At 44.4% G+C, this 25864-nt stretch overlaps 1 protein-coding gene across 5 annotated transcripts in view; it reads left to right on the top strand.

Moving 5' to 3' along the window:
• Positions 1 to 25864, top strand: part of asap2a (ArfGAP with SH3 domain, ankyrin repeat and PH domain 2a) — an 80594-nt gene that overhangs the window by 37445 nt on the left and 17285 nt on the right. For all 5 annotated transcript variants that reach the window (XR_013965446.1, XM_080784868.1, XM_080784867.1 and 2 more), the window contains exons 4-17: positions 192 to 266; positions 9449 to 9498; positions 12731 to 12860; positions 13299 to 13384; positions 13659 to 13734; positions 14491 to 14577; positions 16612 to 16715; positions 17642 to 17711; positions 18472 to 18559; positions 19443 to 19491; positions 20175 to 20341; positions 22193 to 22326; positions 24307 to 24401; positions 25577 to 25766. Coding sequence is in view for 4 of the 5 variants with exons in the window: in XM_080784868.1 (XP_080640994.1) it covers positions 192 to 266; positions 9449 to 9498; positions 12731 to 12860; positions 13299 to 13384; positions 13659 to 13734; positions 14491 to 14577; positions 16612 to 16715; positions 17642 to 17711; positions 18472 to 18559; positions 19443 to 19491; positions 20175 to 20341; positions 22193 to 22326; positions 24307 to 24401; positions 25577 to 25766 (1401 nt within the window). In the remaining variant the exon portion in view is untranslated. The remainder of the gene's footprint in view (positions 1 to 191; positions 267 to 9448; positions 9499 to 12730; positions 12861 to 13298; positions 13385 to 13658; positions 13735 to 14490; positions 14578 to 16611; positions 16716 to 17641; positions 17712 to 18471; positions 18560 to 19442; positions 19492 to 20174; positions 20342 to 22192; positions 22327 to 24306; positions 24402 to 25576; positions 25767 to 25864) is intronic.

Here is a 25864-nt window from a genome sequence, read left to right as displayed (position 1 = left end):
ATGTGCACGCACACATGCATTGATACAATGGATTGTGTTACAGCAACATCTGTCAACCCCAAGTTTATTTTTCCCCACAGGTTTTTAATCCTCTGACGTAACCTTTGTCTGCCCATGTCTCCATCTCACTCTCTCTCTCTCTCTCTCTCTCTCTCTCCTTCTCTGTCCATTTCTCTGCCCCTCTCTTCCAGTTCCAGAACATGAACAACATCATCACGTTTCCCCTGGACAGCCTGCTGAAAGGTGACCTCAAGGGAGTGAAAGGGGTAAGGCAACAAAACAGGACTTCCTCTTGAGTTGTTGTAACATAAGCACCTTGAATAGGAGTGACTGTTAACACAGAGGGCTGTATTTTGCGTGTCTTAAGTACCAGGTCTTATTCCCTAATTTGAGTAAACTAAAGACCTGGAGCCGTGATCAATGCTCTTCTAGCCAAATGGCATTGATCACGCCTCCAGGTCTTTAGTTTACTCAAGTTAGGGAATAAGACCTGGTACTTAAGACACGCAAAATACAGCCCAGAGTGGTGAAAAATACAGCCCAGAGTGGTGAATGGTTTCACGTTACACCATGTTAGAGAATAGAGGGTATGCGCATGCTTAAAGTGAATGGCACATCGAGTGGCAAAGCAACTTGCAAAGTGAGTTTAACGTTGTTTAATGCAATCAGACAGGACTTTTCTGTGTGGATGTATGGGCTGTCAAGGCCAGAAAGTAGTTTTTTGCCACTCAGTAGGCATTCCTGCATAACTTCCGGGTTTGATGATGATGTCACGCGCATACCCTCTATTGGTGAGTCGATTGAGATAAGAACCTATCTGGGGCTGGCGTAGAGGTAAAACACGTACTCGCCCACCACCGTGGTCGTGGAGGCCCCGGTTCGAAGCCTCAGGCTTGGCCTGGAGTACAAACACCATTGGCCTGGTCCATCCCTTGTCGCCGCACTAGTCGACTGGAACTGACCTATGCTTTCTATGGCATAGGCAGCTCCCGGCAGGATCCGCCGGGAGAAACTAGGCAGCTGCAGGACATGAGACTAATTAATTAGAGCGACAGAGAGAGAGAGGAGTGTGTGTGTGCATGCATGCGTGTGTGCATCAATTTAACAAAGGTGCAGACAATCAGAAATCAGCAGAGAGTGAGCGACGTTTGCGCTACTGTATGCCGAATTGTATAGTTTCATTTTCTCCCTGCAAATAAAACGTCTAGGATTCCGAGGCTACTGCACTAGTCTAGTGGCTCCCACTGGTTGGTCAGGGACGGTGCCCTTTTTCAGAGAACTGGAGAAAAGGGCATGAATCCACTGCATTTGTTGTGCTCTCCCGATTAACTTCTCATTGTTTGGTGAAAATAAGCGGCTGGTGACTATCTATTATGTATCAAATGTGGCATGTGGTTGTCTGCAGTACATGGGGGAATTGGCAATAATAATAATATTGGAACAGTTGTTTTATTCATTCCTAATACTGTCCCCCTGATGCCTCGGGTCAAGTACAGTACAGTACAGTACAGTACAGTACAGTACAGTACAGCACAGCACAGCACAGCACAGCACAGTACAGTACAGTACAGTACAGTAGTGAACTAGTATCTAGGCATTCAGTCAGTCAGTGAATCAGCCGGTCAATAAACCTGTGGGGAGTCATGTGTCGGTCCGACACAGTACGATCCGACCATCTCCGCACTCATTACTGTCTGCCGTGCCCTCTGACCCCTCCTTGTGATTGGCTGGGGGGGGGGCAACAACCAGGCCATGATGCGATTGAGCCAGCTCACTAATAAGGTCTGTTACCATGGTTACCCCGTTTCCCCCCTGTGCCCGTTTAAACCACCTCGCCACACGCATAAATCAGCAGAACCCCCGCAGTGCAAAATCATACATACATACATTCACAGATACGAGTAATAATGGCCTGCAGCTCACTGTTCTGAGGCAGGGAAATGGAGCTTATACAGAGATATGATGAGCAGGAACGAGAAATCCACAGACATGAAAAGGAATACGAGACATTTTTGGAAGGAAGAAACTACTCCCGTTTTGAAATGCATTTTATATTCTGTCAAGAAAGCCAGACTAAATATAGTAATTCCACATCCCTCCGGGAATTAACACCTTTGTACATTGTGTGAAAAATACCAGATCTACTGTACAAGATTACAACGCATCTCAATGTAACGCATTGTGAGTTTGTAGGTCGGCTATTTTTTGCTATAAATGGTATTTTTGGATTAAGTCCATGGAGTGGCTGATTTAACTCTAATAATGAACACGATTGTGTTCCTGCCATTGTTGTCATCAGCAGTTAATTGATTTGACAAAAGATATAATTGCTTTCCAAGTGGCCATTGTTCGTTTTCCCAGGAGGAGGAGTATTCTAGTGAGTGTTTGATGAAGGAATAGTAGGCAAGCTGGACACTAGAGTCTGTGTGATTACACAAATATGACCACCCTGCAACAAACCTGTCACTGCGACTTATTTGTCTTAAACCACACCACTTTAACACCTCGCCTCTCCCAGTCGTTTCACCTCCTTATGGAGTTGTGATGTACACTTATTTCCCCGTGACCTCCCTAACTATTTTGTTCTGCACTTCCTCTAATGTAGGCTAAGTGAAGGACACAATTATTTACTGAGGTCTTTCAGTGACTGATATATGTCATTGAAAAGGTTCATACAGTTTTATTCCTCATCTCAGATAGGACAGTGTCATGTTTTGTTTTGTATTGTCTTGGTGTTATGTTGTTTCTGTACTATGTGCTGTTTTTGTTGTTGAACAGACCTGTGAAAATGAATATCCTTCGGGACAATAAAGATTATTATTAAAAATAAAAAAAGTGTGGAATGACAGGAAGCCAAGGGCACCGAGGGAGAGACGAGATGGGTCGGATTCGAACAGTAACTGCAGCTGAATATGACTTTTGTCACCTTAATGCTTGCACACACACACACACACACACACACACACACACACACACACACACACACACACACGTTATAAGCGAAGCAAGGGAAAGTGCTGAGTGCACCAGACTGTTGTGCCAACAATGGATCAGTGGATTTACAGAATGGACACTGCATGATGTCAGACTGCGGTGGACTTTCCCTCGTCCTCCTCTGCATATTGTCTCACTTAACTCCTGTGTTTTTAACACGTGGAGGTGTTTTTGCAGTGGCAGTAGCAGGTTGTGTTTGCAATAGTATAGTAGCAGCAGACAGTAGTAGTAACAGGAGGTAGTTAATAGGATGATCATTTCCAGTGATAGCACAGTGTTATCTCTGTCAGGAGGAGGGGGATACAAGGGGGAAACAGGGAGGACCAGAGACGGACCACGAGGGATTCCACGAGGGGTCTGGCTTTGTTGACAGAATATATCAGAGACGGACCCATATCATTCATTCTTATGACTCATTATACTAGTTTCAAATGGCAGCTGGCATGTTGCATCACTGCCAGTGGCTGTACAGTAGCTGATATGCTGGAGAGGGCGTCTGGGAATTGGAAGGTAGCCAGTTGGACTTTCGGCTCTCCCATTATGTGTACTGTACACATGTCAGTCCCTGTCCCTGAACAAGCCTCGTAGGCCCAAATCGCTCTACCGGTGCTCTACTCATCGGAGCCATCTGTGCAGCCTGCATCAGTTGGGCTAAAAGATGTAGAAGAAATGTCCTGGGCAGAACATATACTGCCATTCCCTTCCCCTTATTCCACCTTCATTAGGACACGATACGATGTAATGGGATTAGTAGCAGGAGGAAGTGGAGGAGTTCCAGTAGTAAGTCAGAGGTGCAGGGGGAGTGATGCTGCTTGGTAACATTCTGACCTGGCAACGAGGAGTTCCAGTAGTAAGTCAGAGGTGCAGGGGGAGTGATGCTGCTTGGTAACATTCTGACCTGGCAACGAGGAGTTCCAGTAGTAAGTCAGAGGTGCAGGGGGAGTGATGCTGCTTGGTAACATTCTGACCTGGCAACGAGGAGTTCCAGTAGTAAGTCAGAGGTGCAGGGGGAGTGATGCTGCTTGGTAACATTCTGACCTGGCAACGAGGAGTTCCAGTAGTAAGTCAGAGGTGCAGGGGGAGTGATGCTGCTTGGTAACATTCTGACCTGGCAACGAGGAGTTCCAGTAGTAAGTCAGAGGTGCAGGGGGAGTGATGCTGCTTGGTAACATTCTGACCTGGCAACGAGGAGTTCCAGTAGTAAGTCAGAGGTGCAGGGGGAGTGATGCTGCTTGGTAACATTCTGACCTGGCAACGTTGCCCTTCTCTGGCGTCCAACCCAGCTCTGTTTCAACTGAGGAATGTTTGAAGTAGAATACAACATATACTGTGTGTGTGTGTGTGTGTGTGTGTGTGTGTGTGTGTGTGTGTGTGTGTGTGTGTGTGTGTGTGTGTGTGTGTGTGTGTGTGTGTGTGTGTGTGTGTGTGTGTGTGTGTGTGTGTGTGTGTGCGCGTGTGGGGAAGAAGAAGTAGCAGTGAATATATTTTCACTATTCGATATATAGCTTCACGATTTAGAAAAATAATACTTTGAATCAAAAATAGACGCTTTTCAGAAATCGCATATAGGTTGTGATTTAGAAGGTGGTTTTAGAATCGACCTCAGGCATAAGTGAGTATAAGTTGCATATTCTGAACAGAGACGTTGAATGGTTGTGGTTGTGTGATGTCTGATCACGGGTGTTAATCCATTTTGGTGTTAGCATTATGCTATGCTTTAGCTATTGAAAAATAGCAGATCTACAAGCTCATAGCTTGTAGATCTTGTAGGTCTGCTATTTTTGAAGAATCGTGAAAATATTTATTTCAGAAAACTGGAGGAGTTAGAAGATTTATTTATTTATTTTGAGGTCAGGCCTAAAATGTAAACTGTGTATGGAGGCCATTATCTAGGGTGAAGTAGTCGTGGTTCCACGGCGCCTCCTGGTTCCCTGGAAACACAAACAGGGAAGCAGGGGAGCAGTAAAGGCCTTCTGTTCTGTGCACTTCTCTGACTCACCTGACTCGGCTGCTTTCTGATGTTTTTTTTGCCATTCTTTTACCTATTTTCCTAGCATTGACCGTTCCTTCCCCTGTACTCTGTCCTTCTCTGCACCCTCTTCTATCCCCGTCTATTATTTACGCGAGGAAATCGCGTAAATAATAGACTCCCTCTTATTTCTTTTATCATCTCTCTCATTTATGTTCGTCGTGTCATTCCTCCCTTTGCTCTTCAGAATCTTTCTTTTTATAGTATTTTACTATGAACTCTCTCTCTCTCCCCTCAGACTGTGAGTGATTCGGTTCTCTGAGATAACCTTAATCTGTCCAATAGAGTGATTCGGTTCTCTGAGATTAATCTGTCCAATAAGAAAGAAAGTCTTATATAATAATAAGATGGCCAGCAGTATTTCAGGGAGAAGTCATGCTGAGTGTTTGGACATCTAATTTAACATTTGTGGAGTTGGTCACCTGACCAAAAGCGGTTGACAGAAACTGGTCGACATGTTCTGTTGCCCCAACAGCGGCAGAAACAAGCCCTTTTAACCAGGCTACTTGCACACACTACAACTCGCTTACAATTCGCAAACCTGGCAACACTTCTCCGTGTTCTCATAGGCCCTCCAGGCCCGCCCCCACAGCTACTTTTCAGTCTCACAATCGGCCATCTTGCTTTTTACTTCGATGCGCGAGTGGACATTTAATGCAAATACATTAATTATAGCTCCAGCAAGCAAACACAAACACCTCAACTCCATCTCATTGTGAATAAGAATTCCGAGGGGAAAAATAATTTTTGGCACGCCACTTTAACCCAGTATGAAGCTAAATGTGGAAGCCGTGTGTGTCACACCAACACTGGTGACCCAGAGAATCCTGTGCCGATTCTCAGGCATCTGGCCTGAGGCACTGCCTGCGAGTTGGCTCTGCGTGCGCTTTTTCCAACTCTCACTGATTTATCCAGCTCACACGTCAATCACAGTCAGCAGCTCTCAGCCTGCACACACACGCACGTCTGTCTTGCGCACACGCGCACACACACACACACACACACACACACACACACACACACAGAGACACACAGGAATAGGCATGCAGGCTAAGGCGAGTGGCAATTTAATGCAAATAAATTATTTATAGGTCCAGCAAGCAAATCATGATGGTCTGTAGGTCACAATCACATTCCGATTTCAGGGGTTGTGTTTTGTATGACATTTTGGCCAGTAGTTTTATATCTATCTCAGCTTTTGCCTGATAGCACACATGCTAACAGTGCTGACCACAACGTTAGCAGCATTTGATGACAGCTTGCCATAGCAACGTACAGTGTGCGCAGACCTAACGTGAGCTTCTGGGACAGAAACTTGCGTTTTCATGACAGCAGCAGCTGCTGCACCCTGTGATAGATACTGTGCTAAAGATGCTAAAGCAACACAAAACAACATCCACACGCAATCCAAAACAAACCAGGGTTGCCACATATCGTGGATGTGAGAGTGAAACAAGCAACCAGGTCTATAAAAATGTTAATAGGCCAGTTCAAAGTAGGTAAATCAGAAATGGTCTGGAAATTAGTCTTAAAATAATCAATTATAGTGTTGACTGTCACACTTTGTTGTCTAATGTTGTTTCAGAGCAGTGGAACTCAAACATTTCCATGTCAAGGACTACCAATAGATAAACAAGTCCAAAGTAGCTTATAATGATCAGACTTGGCAACACTGTCTCTAGGTTGAACGTTCGACTTTACAAGCTCACACATATGAAATATGTTTTTTTGAATCTTCAAACTGAGACATATTTGATGATAATACTGTTAGCACAGTCATCATACTCCAAGAGCATACAAATGGAACCAAATGGACCCTGATTTTCCCAGAGAGCAAATGGTATCAAATGGGGGTCTGTGGCCTAATGCATTTCAAACTGGGGCTTCTTGGTATTATATTCTCTGCATATCTTATCAACTTGGGGTGAATATTTCACCACAATACTTTACTGAATATTTCACAAGAATATAACACAAGAGTCAAATGTACGGTCAAATGTAATCACAATATAGGCTACAGATGTAAATATTTATGACACAGTAAAATGTCGAAAATTAGTGCTATCCCCCCCCCCCCCCCCCCCCCCCCCCACACACACACACACGACAGGCAAGGCTGTTGTTTGCATCGTTAGCAGGCAGCAGCTACCTTGCCACTGCTCTCTGTGACTGTAGTTGTTTCACCATGTTTGCGTATTTATGAGAAATAATAAACACTTTCTGTTATTATAATAATTTATAACCCATCCGTTACTACATGTGCAGGGCACACTACTGAGTTTAAAAACACAGCTGAAACATGAAGTGGAGTCTGTCAACTCTGTCAACGCAATTTCCTTCTTCCCATATTGCGCTGCAACGACACTAGGATTGAGCCCCCCGAAGGGGGGCGAAATTCTAGTTTACTATAAGGCAGGTCCTTAGGAGGGCTAACGCTATATTGGACTGCCACGGGAGTTTGAGTTATCGCCCTCGGGTCGTCGTTTTAGGGCTGTGGTTTGGACAACTAAAAGACACCATATCTCCTTCATCCCAAGTGTTTAATGGAAGATAGCACTTTGCTTTCCTTGTACTGCACTACCTTGTACATTGCAAACTTGCACATTTGCACATTCATGGTTAATTTCCCCACAAATGGGTACATTTGCACTTGGTATGAACTCCATTTCCCTGTACTTGCTCTGTATTTTGTTCACATCATCCATGAACCTTGAACCCTCTTGAATCAGGCCGTCATCCCAAGGTTCTGACCGGCTGTGCTCGCCATCCCCCTCCAATATTGCTTAAGTGAGGTCAACAGACTGGGTCACAATCCCTTCTGGTGCTGTTGCAATGACACTGTAGCTACAGTAGACTGTCTGGCTCGCTGAACAAAAGTACTGCTATGGACTGTTCTTAATCACGAACCGAAACTGCAGGGCGAAGCAGTTGAGGCGGGTGGAATGCTTCTTCATTTCCAATGACAACACAGAGTGTTATCTCTGCTCTTTTGTCGGCGGGGGGGGATAGATAGATAGATGGATGGATTCCAGGCGGACCTGTATCATTCATTCAATGACTCATCATGATTGTTTAAAATGGCGGCTGGCATATTTCAGTATTACTGAACTCTTATTAGGTTATGGTAATGTGGCATTTTCAAAATGGCTGGCTCATGTGGCTCATTTCAGAGCTACACTGCAGCAGGTGATTTTTGCACACTTAATTAATTATCAAACAAACAGTCTGTTAATTGCCTCAGGTATATCAGTAAATGCTACATAATTCCTTCCCTGTTTCCAGTCTAGTGTGCTGTTGCAACCCCCCTGCCTCTGGTGATAGATAGATGACAATTAATTCTCAGACATCTTTTGGAAAATGGCACGGCCAATTTCACAGTGTAATGTCTCTTTTTGTTTAATCAGGACCGCAGCGGCAGGGATGTTATTTAATCAAGCATTTTAATGAGGCAGCTGTTCAGTGCACTGCCGTAGTGATGAGGGGAAAGAATCTGTGTGCACCGTCAAATATGGGTCCCATTTGGTAACATGTTGTACAGTCTCTGCTGTTCAATGTGGATAAAAAGGAGTACTGAGGATTTTACTGTGTAGCTGCTCACCAGAGCATCCATTGGAAAAACATGACGATTTGTTGTAATCAATTACAAGCTCCCCTGTTTGCTTTTCCAAACGCTGCACCATGACCTCAGTCAGCTCCTCCATGAGGTAGCCGGGGGGACAGAGGGCCGTCCAAAACTCTGTAGAAAGAGGCTCCTGGTTCACTCTTGAGATGGAACACGTGCACACACATCCACACATAGCCTGCTTGGTTTAGTTGTGAAAGGGCAGTGTTGCAAAAACATATTCTCTTCCCAAATATGGCCGCTTGGCCAAGTGCCCCATTACATGCGTCCTTTTCCGCCTTCCGTGAAAGTCCTCTAGCATCATGTGTAAGATGTGAGAGGACGTCGTCAACACATGGATAGAACTCCCACAGCGACTGAACTCGAAGAGCTGTGCTGAAAAAGAATAGCTGTCACAATTTAGACTCGAGTACAAAGCGAGGCAATGTCGCCATGAAAAAAGAAAGTGGTGCAAAGCCCATTTCTGCTAATTCAGCTACGTCACATTTGCATACCGTTAGGATGGGAATGGTTGATTGGACGATGAAGGCATTCTTGAATTTTGTAAGACCAGTCAGGTAATTGTTGACTGGAACAGTGATGTGTGGCACTGCAATTATTGAATGAATAGGACATTTTGAGTGTGTATTTAGTGAATGAATAGGACATTTTGAGTGTGTAATTATTGAATGAATAGGACATTTTGAGTGTGTATTTATTACATGTTCAAGTATGCTTGCTCTGTTATGTTCCCTGACATCTGTATGTCTACCTTTTTTCTCATTTTAAATGTTCATTCCGCTCTGCTTGTTGTCTTCTAACAGGACCTGAAAAAGCCTTTCGATAAAGCATGGAAGGACTACGAGACAAAAGTGTAAGAATCTCTCAACTTTATCTGTTCTCGATCCGTCGTTGGGTAAATGTTAGCATAGATGAGAAGTCATTATAAGAACATGGATTCCTGTCCACTAGCTGGAATTGTGCAACTGCTGCAATGCAGTACATATAAATGAGGTTATATGCAAACGTGATTATCATTAGGGTAGTTTGCCCTTTTCTCAGGCTGTCTGCAGTAGATAGTCTTTAGTGAGATTTAGAGTTGTGAGTTATTGGAAAGGAAACATGCAATATGTGTCTGTGCTGCCCCCCCCCCCCCCTCCCAATCTCCCCTGTAAAACGTGTATGTAATGTGTATCCAGCCACCTCTCCCATTAACCCGCCACCATGGTGTTTGTGCATGCAAATGATACATGACATTTTATAGCGCTCTTATATATTTTACAAGCTGCAAAGGACATTCTTTACTGAAAGGGTAATGCATTTTCTTCTCCAAGCCAATCCGACGAGACAGTACCGACTTTGTACTGAGACGGAGAGTTAAGCCGGATGCTATGTGACTGTTCCTGACCCAATCCCCCCCCCCCCCCCCCCCACCTCCCCTTCTCTCCTCCCCTAATGATCTGAATCCATTGATGCCCCTCCGTCTTCTATCAATGGAGCCCAGTTGTCTGCCTGGTTGCAAAACTTCTCCTATATATCCCACCATACTCTTTCTCCTCCTCGATCCAGGATCCTCTGATCGTAGCTGATCGGTCCCGTGGTCGTGCATCTCCCTGCTGTCTGTTCGACACAATAACGGGCCTCTTTCATGTCCACAGGCAGAGAGAGAGATGAGAATATTTGGCTCTTAACACACAGCACTCACCCTATATCATCTGCCCTGAACTGGTTTAGCGAGCTCTCTGTGGGGCTCTCCTCCTCTCCAGCTTTTTGAGTTCTATTTTCCATCGCTGTGTCCGCCTCATGGGCTGAGGTCAATTCACTGTCAATGCCATCTTTTCAGGAAGCGTGGTGAATGCATTGTTCTGTTAACCGAGAGGAGGACATTTAGTCTGTGCCAAGTATTTTGGTCTCGTTTATTTATTTATTTATTTTTAAATTGACTTCCTGAACTGACGGGCTTGAAGGGTATGGACCACAACGTCCGTTGAAAAACTCTTGAAAGGTCTAAGCTGACAAAGATCTCTCTCTTTAGTTGATATCTGATCATGCTTAACCCATTCTGACCGGGCACCCATTTTGGTGTTAGCATCATGTTATGCTTTAGCTATTGAAAAATAGCAGATCTACAAGCTCATATCGCGCCACCGAGTGGCGCGATACGAGCTTGTAGGTCTGCTATTTTTGAAAAATCGAAGAACGACTGAAAATTTTCTAGAATCTGATCTCAGGTCAGAATGGATTAATCAGACCAGTGTGTGTGTCCAGTGGAAACCTCGTATGAATCTGATCTCAGGTCAGAATGGGTTAATGCTTCCAGAGCGGAGGATTCATGTGCTGACTTAACTGTACTACATAGCTTAATGTGGCTGTTGAACAGAAGACAGTCTAACTGTACTACATAGCTTAATGTGGCTGTTGAACAGAAGACAGTCTTGAAATGTGAAAAAGAGAGAATGGAGACTTCCAAGTGTTTTTTCTTTTCTGTCAAAGTGGTGTGACATGGGTTGACGATACAAACAATAGATACAACAGAACAACGTGTTCTTTTATGTACTGGTGGAGGTAATAAACCCACATGGTTACATTGCATACAAAGCATACATTAACCTTTTTATATCCAGTAATTGGATCAATATCCACATCTTGCGTCATGCATTCACACCACTTTCATCAGGGCTTGAACACCGGCTTCTTTGTTTTCCGTGTCTGCTTCCTTTTGAACGAACCTGAATCGTCTTGACTTCTGCGGAGACGATATAGTAGCGGCAGGTCAGGCGGACATTGGAGAACATGGCTGACCATCTTGTTGCTCTCCGACAGTAACGGTTAAACTTGCTTTCTTGCATGCCGCCGGTGTCGTGCATCTGCGGGTATAGCAGATCTACCACGTCCACCTCACACCGCAGATCGTCCACCTCACATCGCAGACCCACCACCTCCCATCGCGTCGCGGCTTGGCGCGGCGCGAGTATAAATCGGGGCATAAGGTTACAGTCACAGTAGCAGAGTGCATGAACGGGCCCCACAGAAACCTGAACCCAAAGACCCGTAGCTAGTAGTAGTCAAAGATGCACTCGGAAGCCTGATTTATACTGTGTCGCGCACCGAAAGCAGCCGATGTATACAAGCTGTATACTCCGGTGTGACTCCGGTGTGACTCCGGTGCGCAACAAAGTATAAATCGAGCATAATGAATGATACCCCAGCATCCTTTTTGTAGAGAATATGCTGCTGAAAAACCACCCCAGCATATATGGAAAAGAATGCCCTCTCGCATGGAATGGTACCCTTCCCCACCCTGACCCCACCCCCTGTTGTGTGTTTTTCTGGGTGGTGATAACTGTATTAGAAAGAAAGTGTGTGTGTGTGTGTGTGTGTGTGTGTGTGTGTGTGTGTGTGTGTGTGTGTGTACTTGTATTACTATACTTGTGAGAGTCAGATGTCCCCACAGATGGAAGAGAAGAAGTAGAATTTGAGAAAGAGACACTGAGGACCATTTTCCTGGTGCACAGCGTTCTAAAATGTTATTGTCCTCAAGTAATAGTGTAGTAATAGTAAACCTGTGAGCAAAGGAGTGCAGAGCAGTCTTTGGAATGAAACTTAATTTACTTTTAGTCATATTTTAGTCATCTGAAATGTTTTAGTATTAGTCTAGTATTCGTATTAGACTAAATATCATACGATGTTAGTCGACTACATTTACTACATTTACAAAAAAATCTTTTTTGCGGGACTTGATGGCGTTGTAAGGGCAGCTTTTACCCTTGTTTGCATGCTGAAAATAGCCGATCTACGAGCTCACCCGCTGCGACGCGTTGTGAGCTTGTAGATCTGCTATTTACAGAGCGTAAAACCTGCACGCAACCAAGCATACTGTAAAATGACCTATTCTCATACATTTTAACATTATGTTGACAAAATTGACAGTATATTTAGTCATAGTTTTCGTCATCATGGCTTAGTTTTTATTTAGTTTTAATGTCGTTTTTTCTCAGTGAAAAAAGGTAGTTGACGAACATCCGTCATAGCTTTTTACTTTAGTCGACAAAATCAACGGCGATGTTGAGGCACACTTTGACGCCGTGTTTGTCACTTCCTGGCAGCACCAAGATAGAGAAGGAGAAGAAGGAGCACGCCAGGCAACACGGGATGATCCGGACGGAGATCAGCGGGGCAGAGATCGCCGAGGAGATGGAGAAAGAGAGGAGGTTCTTCCAGCTCCAGATGTGTGAGGTTTGTAAGCAACACCGCCTTGTTGTAAGCGCCACAGTGGAAATAAGCTTCTAGCTTTATTGTGTAAGAAGTGTCAGTCATAACAGTGAATTAAGTCAGTGTTTCTCAAGGACACCCAAAGTGATATGTATTTGGCTATGGACCCCCATTTGGAAATACTTTGTGCCACACTTTGTAATAGCAGAAGATGTGTTAACATTGGTCGAACATTTTTGGAAAATAGTCGTTCCGCCAGCTCACACAACGTGTCTCAATGCGTGAATGAGATGCCATAAAAGAAACGTCATGTCGTTTTAGAAGTACCTGAAAGAGGACTTTTACTTTGAAGTGTGATGGTGTAGTCAAGTGTGTGATTACAGGGCTGTATTGGTTTCAGATGGTGCATAAATAATGACCTTTGAAGTGCAATTTGACCTCTGACTGAACTTCCGTTCACAGTATCTCCTCAAAGTAAACGAGATCAAGATCAAGAAAGGAGTGGACCTGCTGCAGAACCTGATCAAGTACTTCCATGCACAGTGCAAGTAAGATGCACACACACACACACACACACACACACACACACACACATGCACTAATGCAGTCATTCTCAAGGACTCCCAGTTTGATATGCGTTAATTAATCCACAGACGTCGAATAAAACCTTTTTCTTTTGTCATTCATTCTAAAATCCTCAGTGAGAGTTGCAGACCTATACAGGTCAATGAATCAGTGATTTAGCTCAGGACCCCCTAGAATTCCCTCAAGGACCCCCTGGGGGTCCCCGGACCACTGCACTAACGTACTTCCCGTTTACAGTTTCTTTCAGGATGGACTGAAAGCAGTGGACAACCTGAAGCCTTACATAGAGAAACTGGCGACGGACATGCACACAGTGAGTGCACCACTTTCCTTTTCTATACAGATTCTGCTCGTTTTATTTCCTCATGCGTGTCTCGAGTTGCGAAACGGAACGCAATAATTCACTTCAGTTCAATTCGAAAAGGTTTTCGTGTCTTGGCATGACAAGAGAACACAGGTTGCCAAAGCAAAGGTACACAGAATCATTGAGGGATCCAGCATCGGGCCTGGACCGCTGGCTTATCGGTCCGGGCACCAAGGGCTCCGATGCGGCCTGACTCGGGTTCGAGTCCCGATCCCGACAGCCTTTGCTTCGTGTCACCCCGTCTCCTGTCCCTGCTGTACTATCAATAAAGGCAAAACGACCCAAAATTAAATATATAAAAAATTCATCCCGCATCTAGTCATTAACCCATTTATGCCTGACGTCGAAAGAAGCAAAGATTTGAGTTAAAATGTTCATTCTGTAAAAATATATATTCAAAGATTTGAAGCACATTTTCACAATTTTTCAAAAGAAGTTCATAGCGCGGCACTCTGTGCTGCGCTATGAGCTTGTAGATCTTCTATTTTCCAATAGCTAATGTATAACATAATGCTTTAATATAAGTACAACACGTATTATAATACTATCTATTATAGGGGATGCAGAAAGAGTTGTCAACTGTCTCTATCTGATCAGCAGGAGAGGATTCAGCTTTCACTAAACAATGACAGTGACTGTTTTCTGGGAACATCAGCAGTTCCAGCAATTATGTGTCCTTTTAATATTTTAATTTCCTCACGACAGATAAAGCAAGTCCAGGATGAAGAGAGGAGGCAGCTCTCTCAGCTAAGAGATGTCCTAAAAACAGCACTACAGGTGGAACAGAAAGAGGTAGTACACACACACACACACACACACACACACACACACACACACACACACACACACACACACACACACAAACAAACATGCACCATCCCCCAAGCTTTCTGACCTTTCAATGTCAAAGAACATGTCACATAATCCGCAATATGCTCTATTCTCATGAATCCTCTTTTTGAAAACGTATGTATTGTTAATAATGCAAGCCTTCCAAACTCTTCCCCTTTCCACCGAAATACAATTTTTCCTGATGTGTAAATAAATAGTAGCCTATATATGTCTTCTGTGTTATTCTTCATGATCGCGTACACCTGGTGATGCAAAACAATGTGTAGGATTTAGTTTTTAAATCTGCAATCTTTTCCCTTCTAGTGCTTTTTGGTACATAACTTAAGCTGAATGCCACCATCTCTTCTAATGTGTTTCTTGAAAATAATTTGGCAAGCCATCTCTCAAGTTCAAATTGTGGTGAAAAGAAACGAAGTTCCTCTGAAAATTGATAACCACATTGCTATGAATTGCCTATTTATTTATTGCTATTTTCCATTTTCCTATCTGAATGGATTTGGAGCTTAATTGATCCCAGCTGTCTAGTGATTGAGGTGTTTTATACCTGCAGCCCTTCATGGTCTCATCTGAAACAATGCTCTTTTCTCCCCCCCCACCCCCACTGCCTCCGTCTTTTGTGAACCAAGCCTAGGAGAGTAAGTGGCTTTCTAAGAAAACCCCCTTTCTGTCATTTGCTTTTTCATTGTGATTTGCTTTTCCTTTCTTTCTTTGCTTTTCCTTGAATTTAATGTTTATTATTATAATATTTTCTAGTACATATATATATGGTAGATACATATTAACATTTATGATTGTGTTATGCCAGCAGATATAGAGAGCGTGTGTACGTGTGTGCGCGATAATGTTCCAGTGCTTTTGAGGGAGCATACAGTACAGTATATGTCCTCTTAGTCCAAATGCCTTTTTACATTGATGAGAGCTCATCTGGTCACTTCCTGTTGACACTGTGCATGTAGTGATAACTGCAGTTAGCATACTGTAATCCGTCCCTGAAGCCTCTACAGTTAGCATACTGTACTCAGTCCCTGAAGCCTCTACTGTACTCATACTGTACTCAGTCCCTGAAGCCTCTACTGTACTCATACTGTACTCAGTCCCTGAAGCCTCTACTGTACTCATACTGTACTCAGTCCCTGAAGCTCTTCAAAGGTCACCCCCTGCTTCCTGTAACAGGAACTTGCATCATTCATGATAAATCTCTGGTCTTCGTTTGGGGACGTTCTCTGGTCCTTTGCTCTGACATTAGCGATGAGTCTGGCAAAAAAAAGATCTCCTCGTTTCCCTAATGGTTATTTAGTGTAGAGTAAAAACTGGAGGGGGCCTAGAAAAGAGCCCTGGGGTGCTCCCGGTCAAATAAGTATAGCGTTTAAGAGGTCAAACGCTGGCTAAAAGCAAGGAGCAGAGCATAGCTATATACAAAGATAAGAGAGGAGCTGGTGTCCTAATCACAAGCTGTACTAATAACAATAGATACCAGGCCTGCGTGTAATGGCATCCTGACTCTACAATAATCATATTGACAGAACATATCAGAAGGCCAAGAATGAACAACATGATGTGACCTAACAGTGAATATAAGACATTATTCTGCAACAGATAGATTATCTTTGTGGTGTTCACATGGTCCAATGAGTAATAGCACAAGTGTAGTACGTCACTGAATCCTTACAGGAAATGTTCATGTCATTGATAACCCGTTGTGTAGGTCATAGTCAGGTCAAGGAGAAGGCAGGATGTCTCACCCTTGACACCCTCGACCTCAAAGTTTAGATAACGCCACAGAAAATGTAACGCATCCGGAATACATTCATATAGATAAAAAAATACTTTCAAGATTTTGGAATGGAGTACCAGAAATTATCAGTTTTCTTTGTAAGTTTTGATTATTTTTCTGTATGTAGTTCTGATCGTGTATGTGTCTGTGTGTGTGTGTGTGTGTGTGTGTGTGTGTGTGTGTGTGTGTGTGTTACCCAGGATTCCCAGGTTCGACAGAGCGCCACCTACAGCCTGCACCAGCCGCAGGGCAACAAGGAGCATGGCACGGACCGCAGCGGGCACCTCTTTAAGAAAAGCGACGGGTAGGCTTAAGAAATGGCCATGAATAGATGACGCTTGTTTGATTTACACGCAATAAGTCAAATGCAATGCATTCAAAAGAGCAAGAAATCCTTGTGGTTTAGATGTTGTATAAGAAATGTTTTTTGGTGCGGTTGTTTCCTGGAAGACCATAATGGAAGTAAAAATGAATCCTCAGTGATGTTTTTTAATGTAATGACTGCCGTGCTTTGATGGCAAATAAACAGAACCTTTTCCAGCAACCTCACACCTTGGAGTATATATTAATTAATAGAGACGTCACCGAGAGGAAACACTGAAGACAAGGTAGCCGAAAGTGGTATTGCAGCTTCAAGCGGCATTTGGGCCATACAGTACGTGAACGCGCTGGCTCACGCCGCGAGCCAATACACAACGACGGTGGCGCTCGTTCATTACATGCTCGCACGGTACTCGTTCGTGTTTTCGGGGGAAATTCAGTGTTCGGTTTCACCCAGCTGATGGCTTCTCAGATGGTTATGAGGAATGCTCGACGGGGATCAGTTGGAGGTTAAGTGTCTAGCTCAGGGACACTTTGACACGTAACCCGTGGCCAGGAGGCGATCACCAGACAGGCTCTCTAGCCAATGAGCTGTGACCACCATCCTAATTCCCCTTTCCATTTGTTTAATGAACAGAGCAGATAGAATGTAGACGGGAACCGTTTACATATAGCTTTGTGTCATCGTGGATAACGTAATGTGCTCTGCATATCAATGAGAAATCGCAGGTTTGGTCACGCTCAATATTTCATCAGCTCTGTCTGAGCTCATCGTGGTGTGTCATTGTGTGTGTGCGTGTGTGTGTGCGCCTGCGCGTGCGTGTGTGTGTGTGTGTGTGTGTGTGTGTGTGTGTGTGTGTGCGCGCGTGCAGTCGTGCATACTAAATTAACGCCTTTTGTGTGTCACAGGTTGAGGAAAGTGTGGCAGAAAAGAAAGTGCACGGTGAAGAACGGATACCTTACCATTTCACACGGAACGGTAAGCACAGCGTTTATCTTTGTGCACAGCAGGGCTGAACCCCCGCTGTGATAAACCAACCACGGTAAAGTGTTAATTGGATTCGGAGAGTGTACAATGTGGTCCAAATGTGTTCAGTTAAAGCTGCAATGGGGAAGTTATTTGATGATGAAATGATATTTTAACCAGTATGTATGGTGAAGTATGTTCATACATTATTATTATTATTAGCATCTGTAGTGGTTGGAGGTGGTCTCCCTATTATTTCACTGAGAAATGTAGGACATGTACTGATTGACAATTAAGTACTGCCCAAAGCTTATAAGCAATATCTCCGCTAGGCCAACTAGCAGGGATTCCATCTTGTAAGATTAGAAACGGGGTCTCCCATGTGAGGCCATATTGAAACCCAACAACCCAACGCCTCTCTTGTTCTGATAGCGTTTCAGTTACACACACACACACACACACACACTAATGTGTAGATTCGAAGTCTCTTGGCCTCTACCCCTGCTCCCCGACCTCCCATTATGCGTATTAGCTTTGAATAGATTAACACCACGGAGCGCAGAGACCACACTAATGCGTTTGCATTCGGCATGCATCGCTGCTGCCTCCATTCAATTAGCAGAGCTGCACTCTGTTAGATGTAGATGATGCACACACTGCTTTGTCTGCTATCCTCCCGTTAAATGTTCTACTCTCTCTCTCTCTCTCTCTCTCTCTCTCTCTCTCTCTCTCTCTCTCTCTCTCTCTCTCTCTCTCTCTCTCTCTCTCTCAGGCTAACCGGCCACCGGCTAAGCTCAACTTGCTTACCTGCCAGGTGAAACACAACCCTGAGGAGAAGAAGAGCTTTGACCTCATATCTCGTAGGTTTCTCTCTCTCTCTCTGTCCCTCTCTCTCCTCCCTGTCGGGGAGAGGGGAGCCGAAAATAGCCGGCCTTCTGTACAAGCTCAAAATGCTTGGTGTGTGTCAAAATTTGACACGCACCAAAATTTGCTGTCAAAATCAACACTGACCTGTCAGCTGGTTGTCTCCACCAGCCGAAGGCATGGAGAGAGTATGTTTTTCACTCGTGTGTCCGTCCGTCCGTCTGTTACCAGCTAATCTCTGTTAACCCGGTCAATGCCAAACTTTACACACACACACACACACACACACACACACACACACACACTCTGCCCCAAATTTTACAGAACGGCCTGTAGGCTGACTTTTCTAAAACCGTTTTTTTATATTACTCCTCCAGATTCTGTCCAAATATCCCGCAAATCGTTAGTCATGAGCTCCAGACCGATCTGTCCAATATTTCATATTCTATCCTAATTGGCTAACATGGCTTTCAAAGTTTGCAGCATTAGCCCGTTTTGAACCAAAAGCCTCAAGCCTCAATTTACGTGAAATCGTTCATGCACTTTCCTACTAGGCAGATGGATTATATCCCAGCATTTCACATTGGCTTGTTATAGCGCCACCAACAGGTGGATTTTTGCAAAGTGCATTTTTGGAACAAAATCTCAAATCATCCAATTGCCATCAAAGGTGTAAGAAGAAATTGCACCCTTTTCACATTGGCCTATCGTAGCGCCACCAGGAGGCCACAACCTGAGGGGCCCTACTGTCTCTGTAGGGAACAGCTTCACCTCACTTCATGTCAGTCCTTTTGATTAACACCCTGTCCACCCCCAATCCTCTCTTCTTCTCCTCTTCCTCCCTTTCTCTTCTCTTTTTTTCATCCCCTTTTCTTTTAGATGACAGGACGTATCACTTTCAGGCAGAGGACGACCCAGACTGTCAGATGTAAGTGCCTGTTCCTTCCTATACGTGTGTGTGTGTGTGTGTGTGTGTGTGTGTGTGTGCATGCAAGTGCGCGTGCCTGCCTGTCTGTCGTGTGCCTAAATGCATCCTGTTTACCACGTCCGACACTTTCCAGTGACAACCCACACACTTCCTACCTCACACCCTGGTATTCTTTACTTCCCACCTCCGGCTTGTCGTGACTTAACTACATCCTATTCCTCCCTCAGTGATCTCAGTCATCTCACTCCCTTCCCTCTTGCTTGCATTTCTTCGGGGTGCAAACGTTGGTTAGACAATCACTAACAATCCGACAGGCATTTTAGTCCCTAACCCGACATGCATGGCCGGTTACAACTAACCCGTGGCTGGGTTAAAACGCACCTGTGGCTCCTGACATCCGTGGCAGGTTAAAACTAACCCGTTTGCTTCCTCTGAGGTTAGGTTTAGGGTTGGGTTTTGGGTAGGGTGTCGGACTGTTAGTGCGTCGGACCAAACACATGCACCCCATTTTTTCTCCTCGTCTTATTTTTACATTACTCTCTCCTCATCGTCTATAAATATTGCCTCCTGTTTTTCGTATCCTCTCTTCTCCTCTCTGACCTTCACTTGCCTTCCAATCCACCCTCTCTCTCCTCCCTCCCCCACTCTCTCTCTCTCTCTCTCCTTGCCTGCTCCCTCCCCAGTTGGATCTCGGTGCTGCAGAATAGTAAAGAGGAAGCGTTGACCCAGGCCTTTAAGGGAGACCAGCACGTCGGGGAGAACAACATCGTGCAGGAGCTGACCAAGGCCATCCTGGCCGAGGTGAAGAGGATGACGGGCAACGATGTCTGCTGTGACTGCGGAGCTTCCAGTGAGTCCCTAACTAACACACAGCATTGCCATCGGTGGTGGTTGGAGGTCGTGCGCACAGCTAAATGCGCACGTGATATTTTGAGTTTGAGGACATCTGGCTGACGCATCTGGCTCAGAACACCTTTGTCACATGTCATTTCTGTGCTTTGCCTCACCTGTCTCTCTCCACATTCATTATGTTAATGAACGTACAAAGCCAGGAATATGATCATAAAAAAGGTATACATATATATGGATCTAATATATATATGGGTTATAAAGTTACATAAATGTACGCTTTGGTGGGGAAGGGAGTGGGTGTCCAATGTGACCATGGTGAAAACAGTGCTCTTCCTCTTAAATGCATAAAGGGAAGGGAAGTGGTGCATCACTTAAATGCATAAGGGGAAGGGAAGTGGTGCGTCATTTAGTTTTGACCCCTCAGTGTTGCTGTCATCCTCAAAAGCACTTAAGCGCTTAAGCCCTTAGTCTGGGAATATTACCAGAAATATGTCCAATCTGAGAAATAAATTCCTTAATAATAAAGTTCTTGTGAAGGTGTCTAGTAACATATCTCACAAAGACTGAAATTTGGGAATCTGTGACAGCTGCTGACAGTTGGGGTACATTAACCTTTATGCAGGCACATTGTACAGCATTTTATTCTGCTTTAAATGGCTAGAACTAGGGATTTGTCATGATTCTGAATCCATTGCAAGCATTTGTTTTGCACGAACAACAACACTGCTGCAGCCTTTACTGCTACTCAAAGCAGAATAAAAGTTTGTAGAATCTGCCTGCATATAAGTTATTAATGGTAACCTTCAACAGCTGTCACAGATTTCCCATAGGGAAACTGATGTGTCACTAGACACCTTTACAAACACACTGGTGAAGAACACAAAAGATGCTAATGACGGGTATACTAGGCGTTTCCAATCTTCCTCTGCGTGTACACATACACAGAGGGATGGACATTCAAGATGGATAGACCCATATTGATCCCACAGGGGAAGTTCAGTCGCCCGAGGCATCACTAAGCATGTATGTACTGTATGTATGCCTGTATGTGTGTAGTGTATACATACAGTACGCACACATTACATCTAGGCCAGACTTTTTCACACTTCAGCATTTTCACTTTCCAGTGACATTGTGGCTAAATGCCCTTGAGTCTGCTATTTTGGCTCCATGAGCTTCCATTGGGGAAACGTCAGAGTTTGCTAATGCACTCCAGAAAATAGCTTGCTTGTAGTCTTCCCAAGGACGTCGTGTCACACATCTACCTTCTGAATATGTGTGTGTGTGTGTGTGTGTGTGTGTGTGTGTGTGTGTGTGTGTGTGTGTGTGTGTGTGTGTGTGTGTGTATAAAAATTTATTAATTCATTCTATATATCTATATTGAATTAATGAATGGTTTATTTTGGTGGTTTATACTGAATGAAAAAATTGTATAGCCACACACTCATAGCTGCCAATGCACAAGGTTTAATGAGGACACAGAGAAAACAAAGTTTCGGACAGATACTGTAGTACTGCCTTCTTCAGGGTGTTTTGGTGGTTTACCACAACATGGTTAAATACTTTTAGTTTAGTTTACATAAACAGAGGTGACACTAACTAAACATGTGTACCGGTAGTCTGAAGCCGAGGCTTATTATGCCTACAGTTCCCCCTATCTGGGAACCCAGTGGCAAAAAAAGGAAAAACAGCACATTACAGATCTACAAGCTGTAGGTCTGCTTTTTTTGAAAAACGACTGACGTAGAAACATAGCTTTTTCAGAAAACTTTCAGGCTGTAGAAGACATTTTTATAATCTGATCTCAGGTCAAAATGGTTAAGCAGGTGTTTCTCTCTCTCCATCTCAGATCCCACATGGCTGTCCACCAACCTGGGCATCCTGACCTGTATAGAATGTTCTGGCATCCACAGAGAGCTGGGCGTTCACTACTCCAGGATCCAGTCTCTAACACTGGATGTACTCAGCACCTCAGAGCTCTTGGTAAGTCTCTAACACTGGCTATTTTTCCTCCTAGTTTTAGCCCATTCACTGAATTTATGTCACCAGACATAATCAGTAACCGGAGATCTCTGTTCGTCTGGCTATTTCTGAAATGTTTTTGGAACATGTCCGCCTATAACGGCGTGCCCGCAATAGGTATTCCAGGTTGAAGGTGGTTAATGGAAGTGCTGGTGTTCACATTATTAATGGACCGACTCACTCCACCGTATTGGTTTTCCCATATAAAACTCTCTAGAGAGTCGGGGGTGTATGTAGCTCTGGTCCATAGCCCAATGCTTCTATGATTCTGCCCTGCATTAACACATTTAGTACCGGAACTGCATCAAAATAAAGGCGCTGCTTGCGCCAGAGTAATCGCCAGAGTAGTGATCGCTTCTATTTTGAAAGCCATGAACCGGAAATACTTTCTTAAAAAAGTTGACTGACAAAGTGCCATCACAATCTCCGATCATCTTAATATATTTATATACGCTCCAAAAAGAGTTCATATTTTGCGGGAGAGACGGATGAGGAGCAGAAACGCAGCGCCACGGAGAGCGCCCTGGATGAGGAGATACGAGTCATTCTTTCCGCCGCGCTAACATGGGAGTCAATGACAAGCTAATAGTTTCACAGAGCGTTAGCATACGGCAAGCGAAAAGCGAAATGCAAAAAAAAAAAAAAAAGAATAATTCTGAATATTATCATCTCGCCCCGCGTCGTTTGGACGTCGCTAGGACGTCCACAGACGTCGTAGGCACCTCTCGGTTCCAATCCTTATGACGTTTCAGGACGTATTATGTACAAAATGTGTTAAGGCTATGGTACTTTCGCTTTTAAATCTCACATGGAACTCAGACCAGCCTCTCCTCTTTAGCGTAAATAAAAAGAAGGCTTTTGGCTACTCACCAAAAACAAAGGTGGGTTGTGTCATTAGAAAGCCTACTTTCCTTAGTGGGAGCACTCTGAGGCCCCCACCACACGTATAAACAGTACTTTTTGGCCAGAAAGGGATTTTTTTTTTCACCGGAGGAAAAATATTCTCTGTGAGGCAATTCTCTGGGTAATATCGGTAGAGGGCGCATTGGAGTAACTAAAAGTATTCTTTTCCCGGTTGAAACAAAATCAATTTTTGGACAAAAAGTACCATTTATACGTGTGGTGGGGGGGGGCTCAGAGTGCTCCGACTAAGAAAAGTAGGCTTTCTAATGACACAACCCGCCTTTTGTTTTGGTGAGTAGCAAAAACGTTCATTTTTTTTACGCTAAAGAGGAGAGGCTGGTCTGAGTTCCATGTGAGATTTAAAAGCGAAATTAGCATAGCCTTAATGCAGGGCAGAATCATAGAAGCATTGGGCCATGGACCAGAGCTAGGGTGTATGAAGGAAGGGGAAATGAGGTAGGGGAGAGGAGAGGAAGTGGAGAGTAAAGGACAACGCGAGCGCCCTTGGCCCTGTCCTCCGTCTCCCCTGCTGCGTCGGCGCTGTCCCTCTGGAGACATCACAGTCAATGATGCTGCAGACCTCCGGATCTCCGCTCCGCTCCAAATAGTTCACATTTTATTGGTCTTTTTCTAATCGCTGTTTGGGGTCGAGATTTACGGCCTGTGGGCTCTTTGGGATTAAATGCATCCAACGGTGATTGCTCCCCCCCCCCCCCCCCCCCCCCCTCCTTGTTAGACGCCAGTTGTACTCGCCACAAAGAGAATGCTGTTATGCAATTCTTATAGCAATTCCCTCCCTGCCTACACACACACACACACACACACACACACACACACACACACACACACAATATTGAGGACCTCTGCGTTCAAGGTTAGTGACAAGGACATTCAGGATTGCAGAAGACAAGCCACTCATTTACACTTAAATAGGCTGGAGTTACTCGGCTGTGTGTTGTGCCTATGCATGCAATTATTTCATGTACATTTGTTGTGTGTGTGTGTGTGTGTGTGCGTGTGCGTGCGCGTTTTCTACAGCTGGCCAAGAATGTGGGGAATGCTGGATTTAATGAAATCATGGAGGCTTGCTTAACTGCTGAAGATGTGGTCAAACCCAACCCAGCCAGTGACATGTAAGTCATCTCTGCAATTGTATCTCCTCCACAGTTCCTCTCACTAACCCTCAGTTCTACAGTGTCTGCCCTTGTTTCTTTCTTTCTTTCTTTCTTTCTTTCTTTCTTTCTTTCTATTTCCTCCATCTATCATTTACTTATTCGATTAGGGCTCACATTACAGTTAGCCACAGGAAATCGACTAGTAGTGATACGTATGTCCCTATTGACACATTTTGACATGCATTCGCTGACACACACTCTCTCGCACACAAACACACTGGAAAGACAACGATATAAGTTATCTGCTGAATAGCTGCTTTCTTGTAACGTCCGCTATACTATACAGTACCTTCTAATCCAGGGGTTTTCAACTGATTTTGACCCAGGGACCACCATCCTCACTAAGAGCAACCTGGGGACCACCACCATCATAGACCCACCCCACCCCAGTGATGGGGGTTCATGCACCACAGGGAGCTGGAGAAAATAGCTATAATATCAATATAATATCTAATATAATACAGTGATTTTGTTTGAATATGATGGAATATGATTAAGGATTACTGTGATTATGGTAATCTCACATTTCATATCACACACACACACACACACACACACACACACACACACACACACACACACACACACACACACCATACAGTAAGAACTCCTGTAAGTTATTAAAAGTAAAACGCATGGCCAGGGGACACCTGCAATACCTCCGCGGACCACTGGTTGAAAACCCCTGTTCTAATCTATACATTTGTGTGACTGCCTGACACTCTCATGTAATCGTTCTTCCCTGTCCGCCCAGCCATTGCGTTTTATAGTTTTACTGAGGTTAGGTTTAGGCTGTCACAGCGACTGGCCAATCACAGCGTACCATCTACTCAAACACGCTGAAGAATAAAGATCCCATGCTCGCCTGCCTGACTGAATGAATGTGTTGCAAAAATGCTTGCTCAGGGTGGGGGGGGACAACGTTTGGTCTCTACGTAAAGTGTCTTGAGACAACTTGCTGTGATTCAGCACTATAATTCAATTGAAATAAGTGTGTTGATAAGAATAGTGAGTAAGTCAGTCGCCTCACTTTTGCAACTTTCTTTGAAACAAAAAAGGGATGCCAATGTTCATTCATGTCTGTTATGGGTAACACCGCCATGCTTTCTTGTCTTCCTTTTCGGGGCGAGCAGGCAGGCGAGGAAAGACTTCATCACAGCCAAGTACACGGAGAAGCGTTTCTCCAGGAGGAAGTGTCCCGACATGACGTCCAGACTGCACACGCTCTGTGAAGCCGTCAAAGCCCGCGACGTCTTCTCCCTCATCCAGGTGTACGCTGAGGGTGTGGACCTCATGGAGCCCATCCCGCTGGCCAACGGACATGTTAGTACTACACACATGTTCTACTGAGATCACTTCATCACGTAGAAAAATAAATGTTTTATCGAGTCGCAATCAAAAGGGTTGTGTGACACAGTAGG

This window comes from Protomyctophum bolini (assembly GCF_963924005.1).
Source record: "Protomyctophum bolini genome assembly, chromosome: 15".
Taxonomy (NCBI): Eukaryota; Metazoa; Chordata; class Actinopteri; order Myctophiformes; family Myctophidae; genus Protomyctophum; species Protomyctophum bolini.
Note: the sequence above shows the minus strand (reverse complement) of the source record. Positions and strands in the feature narration are given on the sequence as shown.